General features: G+C 58.3%; 1 protein-coding gene across 14 annotated transcripts in view; it reads right to left on the bottom strand.

Moving 5' to 3' along the window:
• HSPG2 (heparan sulfate proteoglycan 2) overlaps positions 1-20,117 on the bottom strand; it is a 99,075-nt gene that overhangs the window by 38,744 nt on the left and 40,214 nt on the right. For 7 of the 14 annotated variants that reach the window (XM_047723770.1, XM_047723777.1, XM_047723782.1 and 4 more), the window contains exons 4-37: positions 19,771-19,880; positions 19,608-19,666; positions 19,184-19,344; positions 18,013-18,063; positions 17,449-17,577; positions 16,966-17,220; positions 16,758-16,877; positions 14,928-15,059; positions 14,656-14,800; positions 14,411-14,562; positions 14,170-14,316; positions 11,410-11,573; positions 10,734-10,913; positions 10,439-10,635; positions 10,184-10,331; positions 9,355-9,482; positions 8,785-8,871; positions 8,635-8,693; positions 8,388-8,455; positions 7,166-7,327; positions 6,871-7,047; positions 6,609-6,788; positions 6,370-6,488; positions 5,604-5,715; positions 5,336-5,449; positions 5,125-5,252; positions 4,694-4,780; positions 4,168-4,217; positions 3,752-3,846; positions 3,268-3,408; positions 2,673-2,864; positions 1,576-1,614; positions 940-1,047; positions 176-379 (exon numbers count right to left, since the gene is read on the bottom strand). In XM_047723770.1, coding sequence (XP_047579726.1) covers positions 176-379; positions 940-1,047; positions 1,576-1,614; positions 2,673-2,864; positions 3,268-3,408; positions 3,752-3,846; positions 4,168-4,217; positions 4,694-4,780; positions 5,125-5,252; positions 5,336-5,449; positions 5,604-5,715; positions 6,370-6,488; positions 6,609-6,788; positions 6,871-7,047; positions 7,166-7,327; positions 8,388-8,455; positions 8,635-8,693; positions 8,785-8,871; positions 9,355-9,482; positions 10,184-10,331; positions 10,439-10,635; positions 10,734-10,913; positions 11,410-11,573; positions 14,170-14,316; positions 14,411-14,562; positions 14,656-14,800; positions 14,928-15,059; positions 16,758-16,877; positions 16,966-17,220; positions 17,449-17,577; positions 18,013-18,063; positions 19,184-19,344; positions 19,608-19,666; positions 19,771-19,880 — 4,400 coding nt within the window. The remainder of the gene's footprint in view (positions 1-175; positions 380-939; positions 1,048-1,575; positions 1,615-2,672; positions 2,865-3,267; positions 3,409-3,751; positions 3,847-4,167; positions 4,218-4,693; positions 4,781-5,124; positions 5,253-5,335; positions 5,450-5,603; positions 5,716-6,369; positions 6,489-6,608; positions 6,789-6,870; positions 7,048-7,165; positions 7,328-8,387; positions 8,456-8,634; positions 8,694-8,784; positions 8,872-9,354; positions 9,483-10,183; positions 10,332-10,438; positions 10,636-10,733; positions 10,914-11,409; positions 11,574-14,169; positions 14,317-14,410; positions 14,563-14,655; positions 14,801-14,927; positions 15,060-16,757; positions 16,878-16,965; positions 17,221-17,448; positions 17,578-18,012; positions 18,064-19,183; positions 19,345-19,607; positions 19,667-19,770; positions 19,881-20,117) is intronic. The other 7 variants (XM_047723778.1, XM_047723779.1, XM_047723781.1 and 4 more) reach the window with 5 other exon arrangements.

Below are 20,117 nucleotides of genomic sequence, written 5' to 3'. Positions count from 1 at the left end.
GAGCCCCACGCTGGGTGTAGAAATGACTTAAAAAATAAAACAAACGGAAATTTGAAGTATATAATAGTCCAGGTAGTAGGCAGACACGGCAGAATTGGTGATGCTGGTTCAGAAGCAACTGCAGTCTAGAAAACACGGTGGGTAGAGGCCTCTTGGAGGGTGCCTTGGCACATACCTGAGAGGCTGCCGAAGAGGGCCCAGAAGCTGAGGAGGAGGAGGAGAAGAAGGAAGAGGAGGAGGAAGAAAGTGGGACTGCTTGCAGAGCAGCTGCAGGCTGGGCATGGGGCAAGAGGCCCCGGGCGGGGGGCTGTGGGTGGGCAGCAAAGCTGGAAAGGAGCTGCCAGATCTCTGCATCCATCCGCCTCTGGGCCTCATCCACCTGGGGGACCAGGAGAGGGAGGACAGAGGAAAGGAGCAGAGAGGGACAGAAAGGACACCATGATGACTTGCGTCCCATCAGGCCGCCCCAGGCCCAGTGGGCCGCCTACTACTTCTGAGCTAACTGTTCAGAAGGGTCTGGCCTTCTGGCCCTTGTTCTTGATGTCTTCTTGCTCCTTGTGAGCCTGGGGGTGGGGAAGGGGAGGTCCGGTGGTGGTGGGGGGGCAGGTGACTGTGGGGAGAAGCCCACACAGAAGATACCTGCTGGCAAGAGACAGGCTGGTGGCTCTGACCAGCTCCCAAGGGGCCTCTGTGGCTGGGGAGACTGCCCCGTGGGCCTCACTTACCATCCATGCCCATGGTGCCAGCCCACGCCATTCACAGCTCTGGAATGTTTCCCGAAGGCAACAGTGGAGCGGACTGGGCATTAGGCTGGGGCCTGGGTTGGGGGCAAATGGCTCAGGAAGGCCAGGGCCTCAGCTCAAGGCTCTTGCTTAAACTATACTCTCTGGTCTGCATGGGACCCCAGACACAGCCTGTCCTGGCCGGGTGCTAAGTTACCTGTGATAGCCGCTGGGCCCGGGCCCGGCCCCTGCCCTCTGGGGGCCCCATGGTCCTGCCAACTGTCACAGCTGTCCGCAACTGCTCCTCTGAGAGGGATGTGCGGTTCTGATGGGCGGGGGGCACAAGCCAGTTCAGACCTCCCAGGGTCCCAGTATCGGAGCCCCGGGGATACAGTAGCCAGAAAGGCCCACACTGGGGAAGACGACGCACATCCCCCCTCCAGGCTGGCACACAGAGAGTAACGCTAGGCTACTGAAGGGGCACACGCACTCAGAGGGTTAATGGAGGTTGCTGGGGAGGTAGTGCTAGGGTAACCTGGTGGGCTGGGTATAGTCACGTCGTTTAGCATCGAGTTAGTTTTCCTGCCACCACGGTGACCACTCTGGCCACAGACAGCAGGAGCCAGGACCTGACCACATGGTGGCTGGGGCACACACCCTCCTAGCTCTAACTCCCGGTACCATAGGGCTGGGGCACACCGGTGCCCTGACTGTGGGGCCATCGGGCACTGCCTGGGTTCATGCAGACCCACATCTCCTTGGGTCTGGGCATTCCCCCATGCAGGACTGAGAGCGCCTAAGAACACCATGACCATGTCACATCCATTTCACACCACTCAGATCACGGGCCTACCTGGTGAGCCCAGCGCATCTGTGCAAAATATGCCTCCCTCTGCGGGGTGCAGGGAAATGCCAAGAGAGGGAGTTAGAGAGAGAGAGAGATATGTGTGAACTGCAGGCCAGGGCAAGAGAGATGCACACAGGGAAGCCAGGAAGCCAGGAGGGGAGGAACCAGAGAGGGAGAAGGGACTAGAAGGTCAGCCTTTGGGAGGCTGGGATAGGTGGGTCTGTCCCAGGAAGAAGGACAGAGCAGCTTGGGAACTGCCCCTCCTGTGTCCCTGACCTCCCTGGGATCCTGGGAGAGGGTACACATCTGCTTGAGTGCTGACCTCGGCCAGCAAGGGTCTCCTGTACCCAGACCATCTTTTCCTGGTTGCCACTGGATGGCACGGACGGCTCGAGGAACACATTTGGGCCGGCTGCTCTGGAGTCTGCCCCTTGGATGCGCCTCTCCCACCCCTCCCTTCACCACCATCATCACCAAACCACAGCTTATCTCTGGCCGTGGAGTATCCAAGAGCAGCCTCTGACCTGGCTCTGAAGGCCAGCACTGCCACCTTCTGGGTGTCCCCTTCATTTCCTCCCAGGACAGGACGTAGGAGTGGTGATTTACAACACATACGAGCTATTAGAACAGTGCCCATGAGAGCTCAAGAAACAGGAACTATCATCAGAGTTAAGACCACCACCAAGCACCCAGTTAGCACAGAATCAACAACAATCAATGAGGGAAGGTGGAGGGAGCAAATGCATGGCATTGAACCTGTGCTGTCTCGTTTGTCCCTGTATTTCCAGGGCCTCGCCCAGGACCTATCTATTGCCTGAAAGCTAATAATCATCAACAGGAGGGTACTCCTTATGGGCAGGACACGAACTCCCATTCTCCCAGCCACCCTGGAGCTGAGGTTAATTGAAAGGCAATCAACCAGTCATCGGGAGAGCTGGGTTTAGACCGAGGACTCTGACTGCAAAGGCATTGAACCCCAATGTGGCCAACACCTGCTCTGAGATCAGCTTGCTTTGGCATCCTGGCTGACCTCGGGGCTCCCTAGGGCCTGGCTCAGAACCCACGGCCGGGGAGGGCCTGCCAGGCCTCACTGTACATCACACCTTGTCTCCCTGGTAGGCCTCCGGCAGCTGCCAGTAGAAGGACTCATGGCCGAGCTGGGCGAAATTGCCAAAGGACAGCTGGGTGCCTTCGGGCACAGGTTCCACGGTGAAGCCTCCTGTCAGGCGGCTGTTCCGCTGGGGGTTCACCAGGGCAAAGCCTTGGAAGTCCCCAGGGGCAAAGCGGGTGGAGATCTGGCAGCAGAGAGAAGACGGGGTGTCAGCCTGTGCTTGGGGGCGGTCACCTTGGTGGGGGAGGGTCAGGGGAAGGCATCAGAGTGGGTCACGGAGGCATGGCTGAGAGCGGGGCGAGGACAGAAGTGACGGGGGAATGGGGAGGCCACGGGGGAGAAGAAAGGAGTGCGGGGCTCAGTGATGACACAAGCGATAAGGGGGTCCCAGGGAGGGTATGAGGGTCGGGTCGAGGGTCGCTGGGATCCGTGCTTACAGGGGCCATAATGGGGGCCTGGAGACGGGTGTCCTTACAAGCAGAGAGAACGCCACTAGGCCAGCTTTCCGACCGCCGCCGGAGGGGTCCAGGGGGCTCCAAGGGGCGGCGCATGCGCAGAAGCACGCGCATCCACGAAGGCGCACTTACCAGGTGGCGGACGTAGGAGGAGCTGGCGCACTGCTGGGTGACGCCCATGCAGAAGCAGGGCCGGCAGCCGTCCGGGTTGCTGGAGCTCAGGAAGAAGTGGTGGGGCCGGCAGTGACTGCATGTGCGTCCTTCCACCTGGGCCTGGGAGGACGGACGGGAGGGTAGGCGTGGGGGTAGGCGTGGGGGTAGGCGTGGGGGGCCCGGGGGCAGTTCTTTCACCTCTGGCAGCCTTTTAGGGCAGCCTCCGGGCCACGTCCAGCAGTTCTGGGGGAGTCCCAGCAGCCCCCAGGCCTGGGCCCAACTCCCGTGGGCTGCTGCCTGATTTCCCACTGGGCCCGTGCTGTGGGGCAGTGATGGAGCCTCTGGGGAAGGGTGGGGGTGAGTGTCTCAGGGACAGCCCCAAGAGTACGGTGAGAGGGAATGCCAGAGCGACCCCCAACGGCTGTGGTGCAGGGCCTCCTAGAGAGCAGGGGTTTGGACTAACCTTGCATTGGCACTGGCCAGCTGCGTCACACTGGCTGCTTATGCTGCCCTCGGGGTCACAGCCACAGCCGGTGGGCTCTGGCAGTTGGCCATCTCCTAAGGTAGAGGGAAGCCACAGCTGGAACCCCAAACCCGCCTCCAAGCACCCTCACTCCCACTGCCATCTGGGCATCGAACTCATCACCAGGAGAGGGAGTGTTTATTTCTGAACACCTACCCTGTGTAGGCATTACACCCATTCATAGCAGCCCTCTGGAGTGCATGAGGTTTTTACTATACCCATTTTACAGGTAAAGAAGCTGAGGCTCAGAAAGGTAAAGTCACTTGCCACAGGTTGAAGAACTAAATTTCTAACCCAGTGTACCCCTGGGGGAGATAGGGTAGCCCGACCCCAAAAACCTCCCCAACCCTACTCACTTCGGCATGGCTGGCCCTGGCTGGGGTTGCCATAGTAACCAGGGGCACACCTAAGGAGAAAGCATTAGATGATGAGAGGGCAGAACCAGGAGGGCAGAACCACAGAATCCTGGCGAGCCTGCTGTGAGCCCAGGACTGTACTGGTGGCCTTGTATCAGACTCACACTGGAACCAGGCCTCAGTGTGGGAAGGAACCAATCAGCCTAACTCGTCCATTTTACAGATAGGGAGTCAGGTAGGAGAAGAGCAGGGACAGTCCCGAGGCCACAGAACCAGTAAGTGAGCATGATCGGGCCTTGAATCCAGGACCTTTAGCAAGAATGAGGGGTTCTCTGGGGAGTCCCTGCCCTCGCTGGGGCAGGGGTTCCTGGTGGTTGGAGGTGAACCACAGGCCTAGATGTCTGAGGATTCAGGCTCTCAGGGAGGAGAGCTGACTGTCTTCCGGGGACCTGCGTAAGGGGAGAGTGGGAGGCCTCTGGGGCAGGTCCTCCTGCACACTTCCCACCCTGCCCACCACCTGCCTCACCTCTCACAGTGACGCCCGCTGTGGCCTGGGGAGCACGCATCACAGGTGGGGTGGCCGTCGGTGTCCAGAAAGCAAGTATGAGTAGCCCTGATGGTGCGGGGGGCAAATTTCTAGTTAGAAGGTCAGCAGTCCTTCCTTTAGGACCAGGGGAGAAGGGAGAGGAAGAGTGGGCAAGTGAGTGAGGTGCCAGGCACCGTACTCCGAGCCCTCATTCAGTTCTCATACTAATGGCGAAGAGGCAGTGTCTTATCTCCATTTCACAGATGGGGAAATGGAGGCCCAGAGAGGGAAGTGTCACTTATACAAAGCGACACAGTGAGGCAGTGGCAAGGCCAGAATTTAACTGCTGTCTCTCAGAAAGGCCTGGAAAGAAGGGAGTCTGGAAGGGGATGGGAGTGGGTATTTCAGGAAAGGGCAGGTCCAGGACGCACTGGCCACCAGCAGGGGCTCCATGGCATGGGCACGGCTGGCAGTCCTGTGGGGTCCCCCGCTGGGCATCTCCATAGTATCCGGGCTGGCACTGCTCACACTGAGGGCCCTCTGTGTGGTGTTGGCAGCCCTGGAGGGGGCAGAGTATGGGTTGAGGCTGGGCCCCTGGAGGCCACTGATCCCTGGGCAGGAAGGAAGGGGAGCGGGACTCACCTGGCAGACACCTGTTTCAGGCTCACAGACCTCCGTATGGCCATGGCAGCTGCAACGTTCACATGTGCCCAGGTAGAGTCCACTGGGCATGCGTGTGTAGCCCGTGTCACAGTCCTGGGAGCAAGAAGATTGGGCAATAGTCGGGCCCTCCTGGTCCGGGCCCATTCAGGGCAGTGCCCACGGGATGGTGGGGCTGGGTTACCTGGGGAGGAGCCTGGAAGCACCAAGGAGGTTGCTGGTAGACAGGTGGGTGGGGCCCAGGGCTTACCTGGCAGGATGGGCCACGGTACCCGGGTGGGCAGGAGCACTGTTCCACCTCCAGTGCAGGGTCCTGACCGGTGTCCTCAGGCACAGCCACATCCATGCTGATACCAGAGACCCTGGGAATGACAAGACCCACCACAAATGAGCACACCTTCCACACTGGCCCTCCCTGGAGTTCTGTGTGTGATTACGTCATTAATTCTCACAGGCCCACTGTGCTGTTGTTGAGGCCCTGTCTGGCTCTCCAACTGGGTGTCCATCCCCTGGCTGAGGCAAGGCTGTGGCAAGTGACTTAGACCTGCCACTCCCTCGAGAGAATGAGCCTTCCTTTCTCGGACAGAACATACCACCTGCTCTCCTGGGGTGACCAATGAGAGCCTGACCTAGAGCACAGAAGCCCCTCTCCCTCTGCAGAATGACTCTGCAGAGCTCCTGTGGGGTAAGTCTGTGACTAGTCTTTATCCGAAACCGCCTCCTTGCCTGGCCACTTCCCCTTCCTTCATCCGGCCGTCCTTCCCTCTCCCTCCTTCCCACATTCTCACCATCAATCATGTGCTCCCCAATCCCCATCTCAGGCTTTGCTTCTAGGGACCCGGACCTCGGACCAGCCCCATGATCTCCATTTTACAGATGTAGAAAGTGAGGCACAAAAGGTCCCACCCCCTGCATGTGGGAGAGCTGGCAATCTGGCCACACCACACCACACCACGCCGCGGAGACCGGAACCCCTGCCCCAAGCCCCTGTGGCCTCCTGCCCTGGCCCCAGACACCTGCTCTCAGCTGGCTGCTGGCTGAAGGACGCCTGGATCAGGAGAGTGTCGATGCCCGCCAGCGCCATCAGCAGGTGCTCCCGTGTGGCCGGCTGCCCATCAGGCCGTTGCCATGCTTGCTGCCAAGGAGAGGACACGTGTGCGGTCAAGCACTGACACCCCGGGCTACTGACGCCCCTGAGTGAGAGAGTCTGGGCCCCGTGCCTCCCTATCCCCAGGCTGCAGGCAGTGGGGCTCACCTCCCGGAAGGGCACTGTGAAGGTGCTGGGCTGGCCGGGGCTGGGCTCCTGGGAAGTGTGATGCTCCAAGACAATGCCATTGCCCTGCAGAACAACCAGAGGCTGCCCGTGCAGGGGCGTGGAGCCGGGCTGGGGCCTCTGGGTCACTGTGAAGCGCAGCTCCCCTCCGTAGGAGGTCACCTGGGACACAGGGTAGACAGGTACTCAGCAGAGGCCCTGCAGTCCGGCCCCGCCGTTGCTCTTCCCCAGCCCCGCTGCTCACCTTGTCCCCACGAAAGCGTGAGGGGAGGCTCCAGAAGTAGGGTCCGGCCAGGAGGCTGTGGAAGGAGGAGAAGACCAGCTCCCCGGGTGCGGGTGAGGAGATGCCATCGCTGGTGGTGTGCGTGCCCGCGGCATTGGTCAGGCTGAACTGCCCGGGCTCCTCAGAAGCCCCGTGTACCTGGGAGGGGGAGAGGAGGCTGGCATGGGGGCTGGGGGCTGGGCTGGGCACGTGGCCCACCCTGGGCACAGGGCCACCCCCCCATCCCTGCTGTCTCCCCACCCGCCCACACAGGTACCTGGGCACGGCTCCAGGACGAGCTGGTGCACTGGCGACTGACGCCCATGCAGAAGCACTTGAGGCAGCCGTCGGGGTTGCGGGCATTCAGGTGGAAAGAGCCGGCCACACACTCGTTGCACAGACGTCCCACCACGTTGTTCTGCAGGCACAGAGCTGGGAGCTGCAGGACAGCCCACGGGAGGGGCTGCCTGGAGCTTCCGGCTTCATCTGCCGGCCCTTCCAGGTGGGGACCCAAGGCCAGGAAAGCCACAGAAAGAGCACAGAAAGGCAGGGCTGCCACCATGTGAACAGTGATTCCCAATTAAGGGCAGCTGAAGCTGCCAACCTTTTCCCCCTTTTTGCTTTGGCTGGTAGGGGGCTCACAAACACATGTAGATTTGAAATACAGCCATTTGGTTAGAAGTTACTGCTACTCTTTATGAAGTGCTTCAGGCACTGTGTTGGTTCCTGTTCAACCATTAACTTCATTTAATTCTTCGGAACCCCTTGAGAAGTAAAGTGAAAACTCCATGCTTCACATGAGAAAACGGAGGCTCAGGAGTGGAAAATGATTTACACCAGGTCCCTTGGCTTGCTAATCCACTCGGGGATCTAAGATCAGGAGTACTTTGGGGGCACCTTGGTGGCTCAGTGGGTTAAGCCTCTGCCTTCGGCTCGGGTCATGATCTCGGGGTCCTGGGATGGAGTCCCTCATTGGGTTCCCTGCTCAGTGGAAAGCCTGCTTCTCCCTCTCCCACTCCCCCTGCTTGTATTCCTTCTATCACTGCCTCTCTCTGTTAAATAAATGAGTAAAATCTTAAAAAAAAAAAAAAAGATCAGGAGTGCTTTGGTCCAGTTCCTTTTTCCCACTGACACCAGATTCTCCCACGCTTAATGTAAATGATGTCCCTTCTCTGAGCCTCTGTTGCTCATCTATAAATTGGGGATGCTAATACCTATACGGTCACGTCAGTGTGAGAACATGAAAGCGAAGGGACAACACAGAGCAGTCACAAAAACAACGACTGGCAAAGCATCTGGGACTTCAGCTCAGGCTACCTGACTTCCCAGCCTAGGCCCCCTCCTGGTGCCAGACCACCTCTCAGGAGGGGAAGACTAGCCAGCCAGGCTCAGCAGCTTCTGGCCAAGGAGCTATGGAGAAGGTGGAGCCTCCTTCCTCTCTCTCCCAGATGTGTGCCCACCAGAGGCCCCTGGGGTGGGGGAGGGGAGGGCACACATACCTTACAGCGACAGGCCTCCCCAGAGGTCCCCATGCTGCCTCGCTCGTCACAGCGCACAATCTGCTGGTCTGGAAGCACAAAGTGGGTGCTGGCAAGGCCGGCGGGAATGGGATAGACCCAGTCTGGCCAGACAGGTGGCAGAATGGGATGGCTCCCCAAGGATCATGGGCTTGGGGCTGGGCTCCTAGACTGGGACCCAGTAGGCAGCCCGGGGAGGTGCCAAGGGAATGGTGGTTGGGATACTCACTGCTGGGCCTGCACTTCCCGCCAGGCTGGATGGGGTTGCCCTCATATCCTGGGGCACAGCTGGTAGAGAGAGGGAGACTCGTTAGTGGCGCTTCTGTGTCCCCCACCCAATACAGCCTGCTTGCCCCAGTGCCTGCCAGCTTTCCCTCACCTCTCACAGCGGCGGCCTGTGTAGCCTGGGGCACACGCATCGCATGTGGCTTGGCCATCTGTGTCCAGGAAGCAGGTGTCTGAGAATCTGTGGGTATCAAGTAGCAAGATGGGGCAGGGCTGCCATGATGGGCCAGATCACGGCTTACACTCCCACCCTGGGAGATGATTTTTTGTCCACAAAGCACAGTATGCCACGAGACATGGTGCCTCTCTTCTCTTTGCCCACCTGTCCTTTTTTTTTTTTTAAGATTTTTTTTTTTTTTAAGTTCTCTCTATACCCAATGTTGGGCTCGAACTTACAACCCTGAGATCAAGTCACATGCTTTACTGACCAAGCCCCTGCCCACCTAGTCTTGATCTGCAGCCTCATAGCAACACTAGAAAGACAGATGGGCCCACTATATGGGGAAGGAAGGAAGCTGAGGCCCAGAAAGGCTAAGGGGCACGGAACAATTTAGTGACCAGGTTAGGATTTGAACCTGGGCCTCCCACCTCCCTGCCCAGAGTCTGCCCATCGCCTGCTGTACTGCTCCTCCCCCCAGGATCACTGCCCCATGCCAGCTCTGACCTGCGGGAGGCGTCAATGTATGGGCAAGGACAGGGCCGGCAGGCAGTGGCTGTGGCCTTCGTGGCATCCCCAAAGAAGCCAGCCTTGCACTTGTTGCACTGCGGACCCTCTGTGTTGTGCTGGCAATTCTGGGAGGAAGGGCAAGGAGTGGTTCAGGTCCTGCAGAGCAGGCCTTCCACCCCAGCATAGGGCCACACTGGATTCTGAGCATGGCCCTTTGAGGCTGGCCCAGCCTCCTCCAGCATTCTGGGATTACTCCACTGCCCTGCAGACAGCAGAGCAGCCAGCTGCATCCTGATGGGGAATTCGTCACCTCACGTGGGCAGTCTGTTCACAGAAGGTTCTAAATGCCTGCTTTAAAAAACCCGTCTCCTTCTTCTAACCTGCTGGCCATTTCAGCCCTCTAGAATCTGTTTTTTTTTTACCCTACGCAGCTCTTGGGGAATTTGAAGATGGTAGCTTTCTCTGTTTGAGCCTTGTCTTCTGTCAGCTCCATAATCCCAGCCCCCTCCCCTATTCCTTAGAAATACATATGATTTCCAGGTTTTTCCCCCTTAGTGCTGTCTTGCTAAGGACCATCCTTAACATAGTACTTTCCAAGACTGTTCTGACCAAGGTGGAAGAAAGTAGAACATTCACCTCCCTTATCTGGATGTTATACCTCTGTTAATGCATCCAGAGGTCATGATAGTTTATCTGGCAGCCATGGCAGTCACTCCAGAGGCTCATGCTGAGCTGGTGGGCACAAAGAGGCTTTAGCCTGGGCCTCCCACCCTGTCTGTGTCCCCAGCCCCTAGCCAGTGTCCAAATGCCAATGGGCACTACTCACCAGGCAGTGGCCATACACAGGGTCACAAGCGCTGGCGTGCCCATTACAGTTGCAGCCCGAGCAGGTGCCCAGATAGGGCCCGCCAGGCACCCGGGTAAAGTGGGCATCACAGCTCTCGCAGGATAAGCCAGAATAGCCGATGGGGCATCTGCGGGGGCAGGACAAAGACAGTGGTTATAGGAACTGTGAGGCTCTGCTGTTTCTCCCTATCTTCGCTGGGGACTCTGTGGTTCAGAGCCCTGCCAAGTCAGGTACCTGCACTCCTCTACACTGTGGGCCAGGCCGTGGCTAGTGGAGTGGGTGACAGTGGTGTCCATGGCAATGTCACTCAGTCCCACGCTGGCCATCTTGGCATTATACACCGTCTGGATGAGCACGGCCTCCAGGCTCTGTAGCACCTGCATCATCTCAGTCCGCTGCACGGGCCGGCCGGACTCGTGGACCCAGTGCTCCTGGACACGAACAAAGGTGTGTGGAGGCAGCCCACGTTAGCACCTGCCCAGCCTGTAGCGCCTTCGCCCTGGGCCCTGAGAGCTCAGGCACCACGCACCTCGGAGAACTGAACCTGGCGCTGGTTCAGAGTGCCGGGCTGGGTGGGCACGTGCCCTCGGGAGAAGAGGCGATATCCGGCGCCCACGAGGACCACATCCGGCCGTTGCACTGGCTCCAGCATGCCACGGGCCAGCTCGTAGCGTACCTTGTAGCGCAGGGAGCCCCCGTAGGAGTCCACCTGGTCAAGATAGGGCAGCTCAGGGCAGGGAAGCCGGCCGGGGGTGGGGCGCGACCTAATGCCTGCTCTGGGTCCACTTGGCCTTTTCTCCTCCCTCTGTATGCCTGGCGCTCACTGTATGCCTGGCACAGAGCTGGACACAGGGAAGCAGAGATGGGTGGGACTTGGCTCTGCCTTGAGGGTACTCGGTCCGATGTGGGTGGTAGAATAAAAGTTGCCCAGGGAGGCCAGAGGAGGAACACTGACCCTGTCTCAGGTGTGGGGGAATGGTCCAGGAGCACCTTTTTAAAGGCTGAGTCAGCATTCCTTCCAACCTGAGCGTGGTGGACAGACACCTTACTCTGAACGAATAAGCCAGTGCCCATCTTTCCCCCAGAGCGGAGTCTGTCTTGCCACCTACCAGCTTCAGAGGGAGCAGAGCACCCAGGCAGGTTCTGGGCATAGGAGGGCAGCTTGGCCTTTCTCCTGCCTGGAGCAGCCGAGGCTGGTCCCTCACCTTATTGCCCAGGAACTGCCCGGGCAGAGTCCAGAAAGAGTCATGCACCAGGAAGCGTCGGGACAGGTCGACCAGCTGGAACTCCTGCAGAGCAGGGTCGATCTGCAGCTGCGTGGAGGAGAGGGGTGGCATGCCGGGCTGTGCAGGCATGGTCACGTTCACGCCTGTTGACAGCAAGATGGAGGGGTGAGGGCCACAGTGCATGCCTGCCAGAGACACCCGCCTTGAAAAGCAGTTATCCAGAGAGATAGGAAAGTTCTGGGAAAAATCTGACTTAAAGAGAACTTTGGTGTCTTCCCCCAAGTCAAAAAAACACACACAAAAAACCCCAGTTTTTTTTCTTCCCTACGGTTTTGGAGCAGCATTTCCCAAAGCATGCTCTGGGCAAAGTCAATGCTGGAGAATGATGACGGGAAACCATTTGGGAACCACAGTGTCAAAAAAAGGTAAAGGGGATTCTTTGTAGCGGGACTTCTCAGAGCCTTCCGTTTGAGGACCGCTCCACGGACTATCAGGGTAGGAACGGCCCTCAGGGGGCAGTAGAGAGCGACCCAGGGCTGAAGAACAGATGCCAAGTCCCGGGTCTACCACCCTCCAGATGTGTGAGTCTGAGGAGAGGCCTCAGTTTCCATCTGTAAAATGGAAGTAATACTGGTTTGTTTCAGAAGGTTATTAGGAAGATAAAATGAACAAATTGATAGGAAATGCTTAAAACAGAACGTAGCACAAGAGAAGTGTTCACAGAGAGCTGCTTATGGCTGTTGTCAGTATGATGGTTCGGCTAGCCTAACACACCCCCCGGGGCCCCAACACATGCACACACGTGCACACACACACACAGGAATTCTCTCGACAGCACGCTTCCAGATCTCTAGGGCAGCACTAACCATCCAGGAAAATGTTTGTGAGGATGGATGTGTCTTATACTTGTATTCTCTCATACGGTAGCCACTAGCCATATGGGGCTACTAGGTGCTCAAAATTTATGGTTGTTTTTTTTTTTAGATTTATCAATTTATTTGACAGAGAGAGAGAGAGAGAGGGAAAGCCCGCATGCACGATGGGGAGAGGCAGAGGGAGAGACAATCTCAAGCAGACTCCCTGCTGTGTGGGCACGGAGCCCAACGTTGGGCTCGATCTCACAACTCTGAGATCATGATCTGAGCCAAAACCAAGAGTCAGAGGCTTGACCAACTGAGCCACCCAGGCATGCCGGTGAGTTGATTAATTTTTTTTTTAAAGATTTTATTTATTCATTTGACAGAGAGAGAGAGATTACAAGTAGGCAGAGAGGCAGGCAGAGAGAGGAGGAAGCAGGCTCACCGCCGAGCAGAGAGCCCGACGCGGGGCTCGATCCCAGGACCCCGAGATCATGACCTGAGCCAAAGGCAGAGGCTTAACCCACTGAGCCACCCAGGCACCCCGAGTTGACTAATTTAATTTAAACGGTCACTTGTTGCAAGTGGCTGCCACACGGAACAGCTCTAAGGGATGGGAGGCTCATTACCTTCAAAAGCAGTCCCTCCCAACCCTGGACAGGTTTGACTCTTAGAAATTCCTTCCTTGTGCTAAGACTACATCTATGTGGCACTAGCTCCTCCTCTTCCTTGTAAAAGCAAGCCCTGTAACCATGGAAGGGTCTCTACTTTTGTCTGCAGAATGACCATACAGGGCCCCCAACACCAGGCCACACTCTTCCAGGCCTGCCTTCCTCCTTCTCTCCCAAGGATGTTTTCAGGTCCCCTGCATCCTAGTCACCGCTCACGCACAGGCCACCTGCTCAGCCCCACCCACCCTGACCATTCTGAGTCGGATCAGCCAGGCCTGGGGTCCAGTTCGAAACACTCTCTAAACAGCTGTGTAACCCTAGGGAAGCCCCACTGCCTCTCAGAAGAGTAAAAACAGCCCTAACCCTGCGAGGACGACCAGCTGTCCGATGACTGTGTGTCAGGCCACAGCACTGGCCCAAGGCTTCTATGGAAGCAGCTAAGTGCCCTCCTTGCATTTAATCCCCTGGGATGCAGAAAGTGAGATGTGATACAGCTTGATGTGAGGCAGTAAACGGGGGCTGCGCCTTGAACCCAGGTCCGGGTGATGTCTGGGCCCATGCCGTTCTGCCTCTCAGAGCCAGAGAGAACGGAGTCTGGCTGCCTGCCCTTGGGTTTGGGAAAACAGGCCTGGAGAAGCCAAGGGTCACACAGACAGTAACGGGCATAACTGGAGGTCAGCCCCCCGCTGAGAAGATGCCTAAGCCTGGCTCTGGGGACATGGGCACCTCTTAGTCTCTGGGGATGACGCTGCTGTAAATGATGACAAGGACATCAGAGAGTATGCACGGGGCCCTCAGCGTGGACTGAGCTTGATTCTGAGTGGCTTATATAGGTTAACCTGTTAAGTCCTTCCAACCATGTGGGACGTAGTTCTTATTTTTTCCCCATTTTGTAGATGAGAGACTGGGGACACAAGACGGTCACTTGACCAAGGGCACAGGCAGCAAGAGAACATCAGGATTTACACCAGGGATCTGGCCCCAGAGCCTGTCCTCTTCATAACCCAAGCAGGCAGACGAATATGGACTTGGCTTTTCCTAAAACATGTGTTTCCCCTGAAGTGCTGCTCTTACAGGTCCCCCTGTGCCTGTCCTTAAACCTGGCCCCAGCTGCCTGAGGATGCTGCTCTCCCCTCTCTTCCTCCTCTCTAGGCCTGGTGCCTGCCCCCGCACTCCCACAGCACCGCCCACCTGTCCACCCACTGACGCACCCTTGAAGTCATCAGGCCGGTCAAAGCGTAGCCGGATCTGGTCCCGGTAGCGGCGGCTGCTCTGGCACACGCTGGTGACCCCAAAGCAGAAGCAGGGCAGGCAGGAGGCAGTGGGCTCCAGGTAGAAGTGCCCATCGGGGCAGGGCCCTGCCGGGTGGCATGGGAGCGGGTTGCAGCCGGTCACCAGCAAGCAGCCCTGGATCCCCACCATGCCTGGGGCCCGTCTGCCCACCGGCTGTACCTCGCTTTGGAATGAGCTCCAGGACACCGTCAGGAATGCCAAACACCATGCCCCGGGCGTTCATGGCCTCACAGGTGTAGGCCCCCTGGTCTGCCTCTTTCACATCACGGATGGTCAGTGTGCCACGGCCTCCTTCGCTGGTCACTGTCACCCTGGAAGGCCCCGAGACAGTGGTGGGATCAGGCCAGCGCCACTGACCCAGCGTCCCCCATCTCCCCGGGCCCTGCCCGGGCTCAGAACCATACCTGGGATGAGAGGGGATGTGGCCCCAGTTAAGCCTCCAGTTGATGATGGGGGTGGGGACACCAATGGCCACACAGGTGAAAGTCACTGTCTGGCCCCGGGAAGCCTGGACAAACTCCTGGGGAGGAGTCACCACCTGGGGGGGCACTGGGGAGACCAGAGCACGAGTGAGGGATGTAAAGGGCAAAGGGAGGAGGAGAGGGGGCGGAGAGCAGGGCTGAGACTGTGGACTGGGCCACGGGAACCCACCCCGGGGCCCCGGGCCCCTGCTCACTGCAGCCAAATTCATCGCTTCGGTCGGGACAGTCGCTCTCCTCGTCACAGTGGAAGCTGGCCGGGATGCACGTGTTCGTGGAGACACAGCGGAACTGCGTGGGTCCGCACACGTCCTCGGGGCGCTTGGCAGCTAGGGGACAGAGCCAGGCAGTTTGGGCCCTCAGGGAGGATCACCCCCACTCCCTACCCAGACCTGACAGTCAACCCTGCCCACCTTCCCCTGGTGTCCCCAGGGTCACTCTCTCTTCTCACCCACGTGACACACAGCTGCCCTGATGAGATCCACACACTGTGACCCCAACATTGCCAGCTGTCACCAGCCAGCCATCAGATGGCTCATCACATTACTCTGTCCCCACCCCACCCAAAGAGAGTTATACCTGGGACAGCACAGTCACTCAGTTCCCTCCACACTCAGCCAGCCTCAGAAGCCCAAGACCTCTGCCAAAGGTACAGGCAAAGGGACCGGCCTCCCTAGACACCAGGTGATGCCAGATGCGTTGCCTCTCACAGGAAGGCCTTGCAAGGGTCCTGCCACAGCCCGAACCTCACTGCTCCAGCTGGGCCCCCAGCTGGGCATCTTTAGTAGACAGTGACTGACATCCTTCCTCAGGGAGACTGACTTTGAGACAGACACATGGACCAGAGAGAGCAGGCAGAGTGGTGTAGGTGAGGAAGGAGAGGGCACAGGGAAGGAAGTGAGAGGAAGCCAGGAGGCAGCCATCTACTGACCAGCCTGGGGATTCTGTCCCAATAGTCCAGGAGTTCCCAAGGCCACTCGGCTTTCACATTCTCTGTCCTGGGCTCTGCCAACAAGGACTTGCGGCCTCCTTTGATTTTTTTCCCCAGCTGAGAAGGGCTTTTCAACTAAAGCCCTCAATTACTTTCTTTCCCAAGGGGCTGTCTGGTCAGGGAAGCTCGGAGCCACGGGAAGGACATCAGAAAGCTCTGTTATTTTGCAGAATGCTGCTGTTTCTCTCGACACCGATGTGGGGCAGGGAAGGCAGAGGACGGCAGGGAGGAGCTGGACCGGCGGATGGAAGGAATGTCCACATGCACCCAGGCACGTGACCCGGGATCACAGAGAAGTGGTTTGAAAATTATCCTCAATCTCAGACAACCAAACCCCAGGATTCACCTACAGGCAAGGACACTCTAGATGCTGCCTGATAGAGTGTCTGACTCTCTAGCGTCAGCCATTTAACTCCCAGAATGGCCTTAACATTGACTGGAAGGATGGATGGAGGTCAGCTGGGTAGATGGGGATAGGTGGCTAGGAGGAGGGAAGGATGCTAGGTTGATGGGTGGACAGAGGGATGAAGGGCTGTGTAGACAGCGGATGGACAGAGAGTTGGGTGAATGGATGGATTGACAGATGAATGATGGACAAGGTAATGGGGAGACGACGAAGAGCGGGGCAGAGGATGTCCAGAAAAGTCAGAACTAGCTCGCTGTGAAGCCCTACGCCCATCAGGGAAAGGTTCTGGCTCCCACATACGCCCAACGTCCCATCGTTAGGGGACACCGGGTTATCAAGCCCTCTTGGGCACTTGTCTGACCTCTACCCAAGCATAAATAACACAGAGAAGATCTATGACAACAAAGTACAGAAAAGAAACAAGGAGACATTAGCCACAGGCAGTCTGGCCATATGGATTCCTACAAAGTTCAGTTCAAAGCCAAGAGCCCTCACCGCTGGGGGCAGAGAGAGGAACCTTCAAGTCTGTCCCCAGTGCCTGTGTGCTGGGCCAGGGAGAGCAGACCATCCTACAGGCAGGGCTGGGGTAGGGAGGCTGGGCCTGGTTGGAGGGTCCCCAGGCACACTCACGGCAGTCAGCCTCGTCGGTGCGGTCCTCACAATCAAAGTCCCCGTCACAGTGCCACAGCTTGAGGGCGCAGTGTCCGTTCCCACAGGGGAACTCATTGGGCTCACAGGGCGGTGCGGGGCCTGCGGGACCGGGCCAGGTTCAACCAGTGGCTTCCCCCGGCCACTCCCCTGTCCCCCACATCTGGCTCTCCACCGTGCCGGTCCTCACCGCAGTTGAGCTCGTCACTGCCGTCTTCGCAGTCCTCTTGCCCGTCACAGATGTAGTCTTTGGGGATGCAGGGCCCACTGTGGCAGGTCGCCTCGTGAGGCCCACAGGGCAGAGGCCTGCCTGGACTGGGGGCCAGCAGCTGGGGAGTGGGCAAGCCTGGGAGCTGCTGTGGGGTGGTCGCCTCCGGCTGGGGCACTAATTGTGGTGTCTCCACCAGAGCAGGCGGTATGGAGCTGAGCTCTGGGACTGGCTCCTCTGTGGACAGAGCCCTCCTGGTGTTGGCACAGGGTGGCAGCATGTGGCTCCTCACCCCTCGCCCCCATGCTCTGCCGGCCCTCCCCATACCTCCCTGCCCGTGCTCCTCCCGTATCCCTGCCCCCTGCCTGTACCAAACCCTCTCAGCTCCTGTTGGACTTGGGGGCCAGGTGCGTGCTGCCCCCCCTGGTGTCTGTGGGTCCCTTGTGGCCCTGGATGGCCCCTCACCACAATTGAGCTCATCAGACATGTCCCTGCAGTCAGGCCTCTGGTCACAGCGATACTCCAGGGCTATGCACTCGTTGTGGCTGTGGCAGGCAAACTCGGCCTCGGTGCAGACTCGCGAGACCTGGGGCACTTCGGGGGTAGGAGGAGAGTCAGAGGGACAGGGGTAGGAAGGGGGTGGTGTGCGTGGCGGAACTGGTGGGTGGCACGGGCACTGCGTGGCTGGGAGCAGGCTTTGGTGCCCTGTGTCCGGCTATTTGGTTTCTGGCAGACTTCAGCGAGGCAGAGGAGCACAGGGTAGACATATCACAGCACACACGGGGCATGGGACATGTGGTGGTGGCCTCACCCATGCCTTCCAGAAACCCCACACGCAGTTAACAAACCACACGCATGCGAATACCACATCACATGCATGCAGGCCACAAGCTGGCCCAGGGAGGATGCTGGGAAAGGCTGCAGGGGCGGCTGTGGGCTCTGCCCGGCCATCTCGCCCTCCTTCCTTCCCCTCCATCCAGGAGCACGTCCAGGTACCTGGCTGGGCCTAGGTCTGGCTTACACTCTCACCTGGTGTCACTGCGGCCGCCACAGCAGCCAGAGGGGGCGGGGGTGTCTGTGCTGGAAAGGAAGGTGTGATCAGCACTGGCCCCACGTGGGAACTGGGAGCCATGGGCTTCGGGGTCAAACCAGGCCCGTCCCACCATCCCTAGCTGGGGAGCCTCCCTAAAAAGTGGGGAGACGAGGGCTGGGTGCCCAGAAATCTTCAGATCTGGGGCTGGGGAATACCAAAAGAGCACACTTGAACTTTAGGTGTATTCTTTGGGGTTTTGTGTGAAGAACAAGGGAGGTGATGGTTTCAATGTAATTTTTCTGATTGGGCCACCCCACAGTAGGGAAAGAGTGTGTTCAGTTCTGGGTTCCCCTGAGTCAGGGACGGTGATGTCTTGGAGCTTTTCCCTGGGGGAGAGACAGGGATGGAGTCGGGCTGAGAAGCAGGGCCTGTGGGGAATGAACACGGCCTGTCTGGTCTGGGAGTCAAAACAGGAGATGCAGTGCCATGTGAAGAAACCCGGGCTGACTGAGACTAGAAGGCCAGGCCTTTATATCTGAAAGCTGTGTGACTGTGGCCCAGTTTCTTGATCTCTCTGCAGTGTCTCATTTCCTCTCACCACAGGTTCTGGCAAGACTGGCATGGACATGGGGCTTGGTGTCAGTTCTGGCTTTTCCACTACTGCCTAGGTGAATGGGACAGGCCACTTCCCTTAAGGGAAGCCTCCGTCCGTTAATCTCTAAAACAGGAAGACTGTCTACTACGTAGGAATGATGAAGGCTGAATGGGAAGCTGGACATAAGGGCCTTAACTGAGTGCCTAGCCTCCAGTTAGCATTCCATACATGTCTGTTCTGTTATTATTAAATACCTAAGTGTTTGGGTCTCAAAGTACTGTATGTAGAAAGGAATTCTCACCTACTGTCAGCGTATGGAGATCTAGAGAGGGAAGGGGAGAGCAGAAATTGGGTCTAATTGGGCACCTGTTCGAGGAAACAGGTTACAAGATTACACTGAAACCCAGCCAGGGCTGCGTAGAGACCGGGGGAGCAGACTGATGGGGTAGTGAGCTCCCTGTCCCTAGTGGTGTACAGGCCCCACGCTAGAAGAGCCCATGGTGGGGACCCTGGAAGGGGCCCCCACAAGTCTGAGACATGAGGAAGTGCCCCAGGTCCCGGGATGGGCTTACCTGTACCCAGGCGACGGAACTGGAAGCCCTGGGGGGAGGTGATGTAGGAGGCAATGGAGCCGCTGGAAATGACCTTGTGCAGCACCTCCTGAATCTGAGCCCCGTCCGCGTTCCCTTCCGAGCCCACGTCCAGCTCCACAAAGACCCAGCCGTCCAGCTCCCTGGGGATGGGGCAGGGGGCCGGGGAGCTGGTAAGCCCGCGGCCTCAGCTCCTCCCTCGGCCCCCAGCCTGAAGCTCAGGCCTGACCTCCTTTTTCCCTGTCCCTGGACAGCCCGGACCCGAGTGGGGCAATTTAAGGTCTAAACCGTCTTCCCAAATTCCTGAACTTGCACCGAGATGCACTCCATTTGGCTTCTCTTCCTTCCCCTTCTTGTTGCCCCCACCACCCCGGTCCCTCTCCGGCCCCCAGGGGACCCTTCTCACTTGATGAACACCACACTGACAACCTGGTCCCCAGGAATCTTCAAGTACTCCGACTCGAGCTGGAGAATGACACAGCACCGTCAGCCTCCAGACACCTTCACCTCATCCTAGGGCCCCCCCCCCATACTCGGGGCACTCTCAGGCCCCTTCCCCTTCACCTCACCGTGTCTACCACTGCCTCGGACACCTCCCGGAACTCCTCAGAGCCCGCATCCTCCAGCTGGGGGCTGTAGTGGATGGAGCGGGTGAAGTTTACCAGGGCCCGGAAATAAACTGTGGAGAGGAGTGGGGTGTCACCATGAGGGGCCCGGCCTGGTAGGCGGTGGCCTCAGGCAGCTAGGCCAGCAGCAGGAAACTCAGGGATGGTCTCTAGAGGCCTTCTGCCCAGGCTGACCCCTGGGTGCCCATAGCCATGCCCAGCACTGCCCGTATGAGTACTTGTCACAGTGGCCCTGGTAGGCCTGCCCAGGTCAAAGCCGAGGCCTCCACCTTCCAATGAGGGGGCTTCAA

This window comes from Lutra lutra, chromosome 4, assembly GCF_902655055.1.
Source record: "Lutra lutra chromosome 4, mLutLut1.2, whole genome shotgun sequence".
Lineage (NCBI taxonomy): Eukaryota > Metazoa > Chordata > Mammalia > Carnivora > Mustelidae > Lutra > Lutra lutra.
This window is presented reverse-complemented; position numbering and strand designations above follow the sequence as displayed.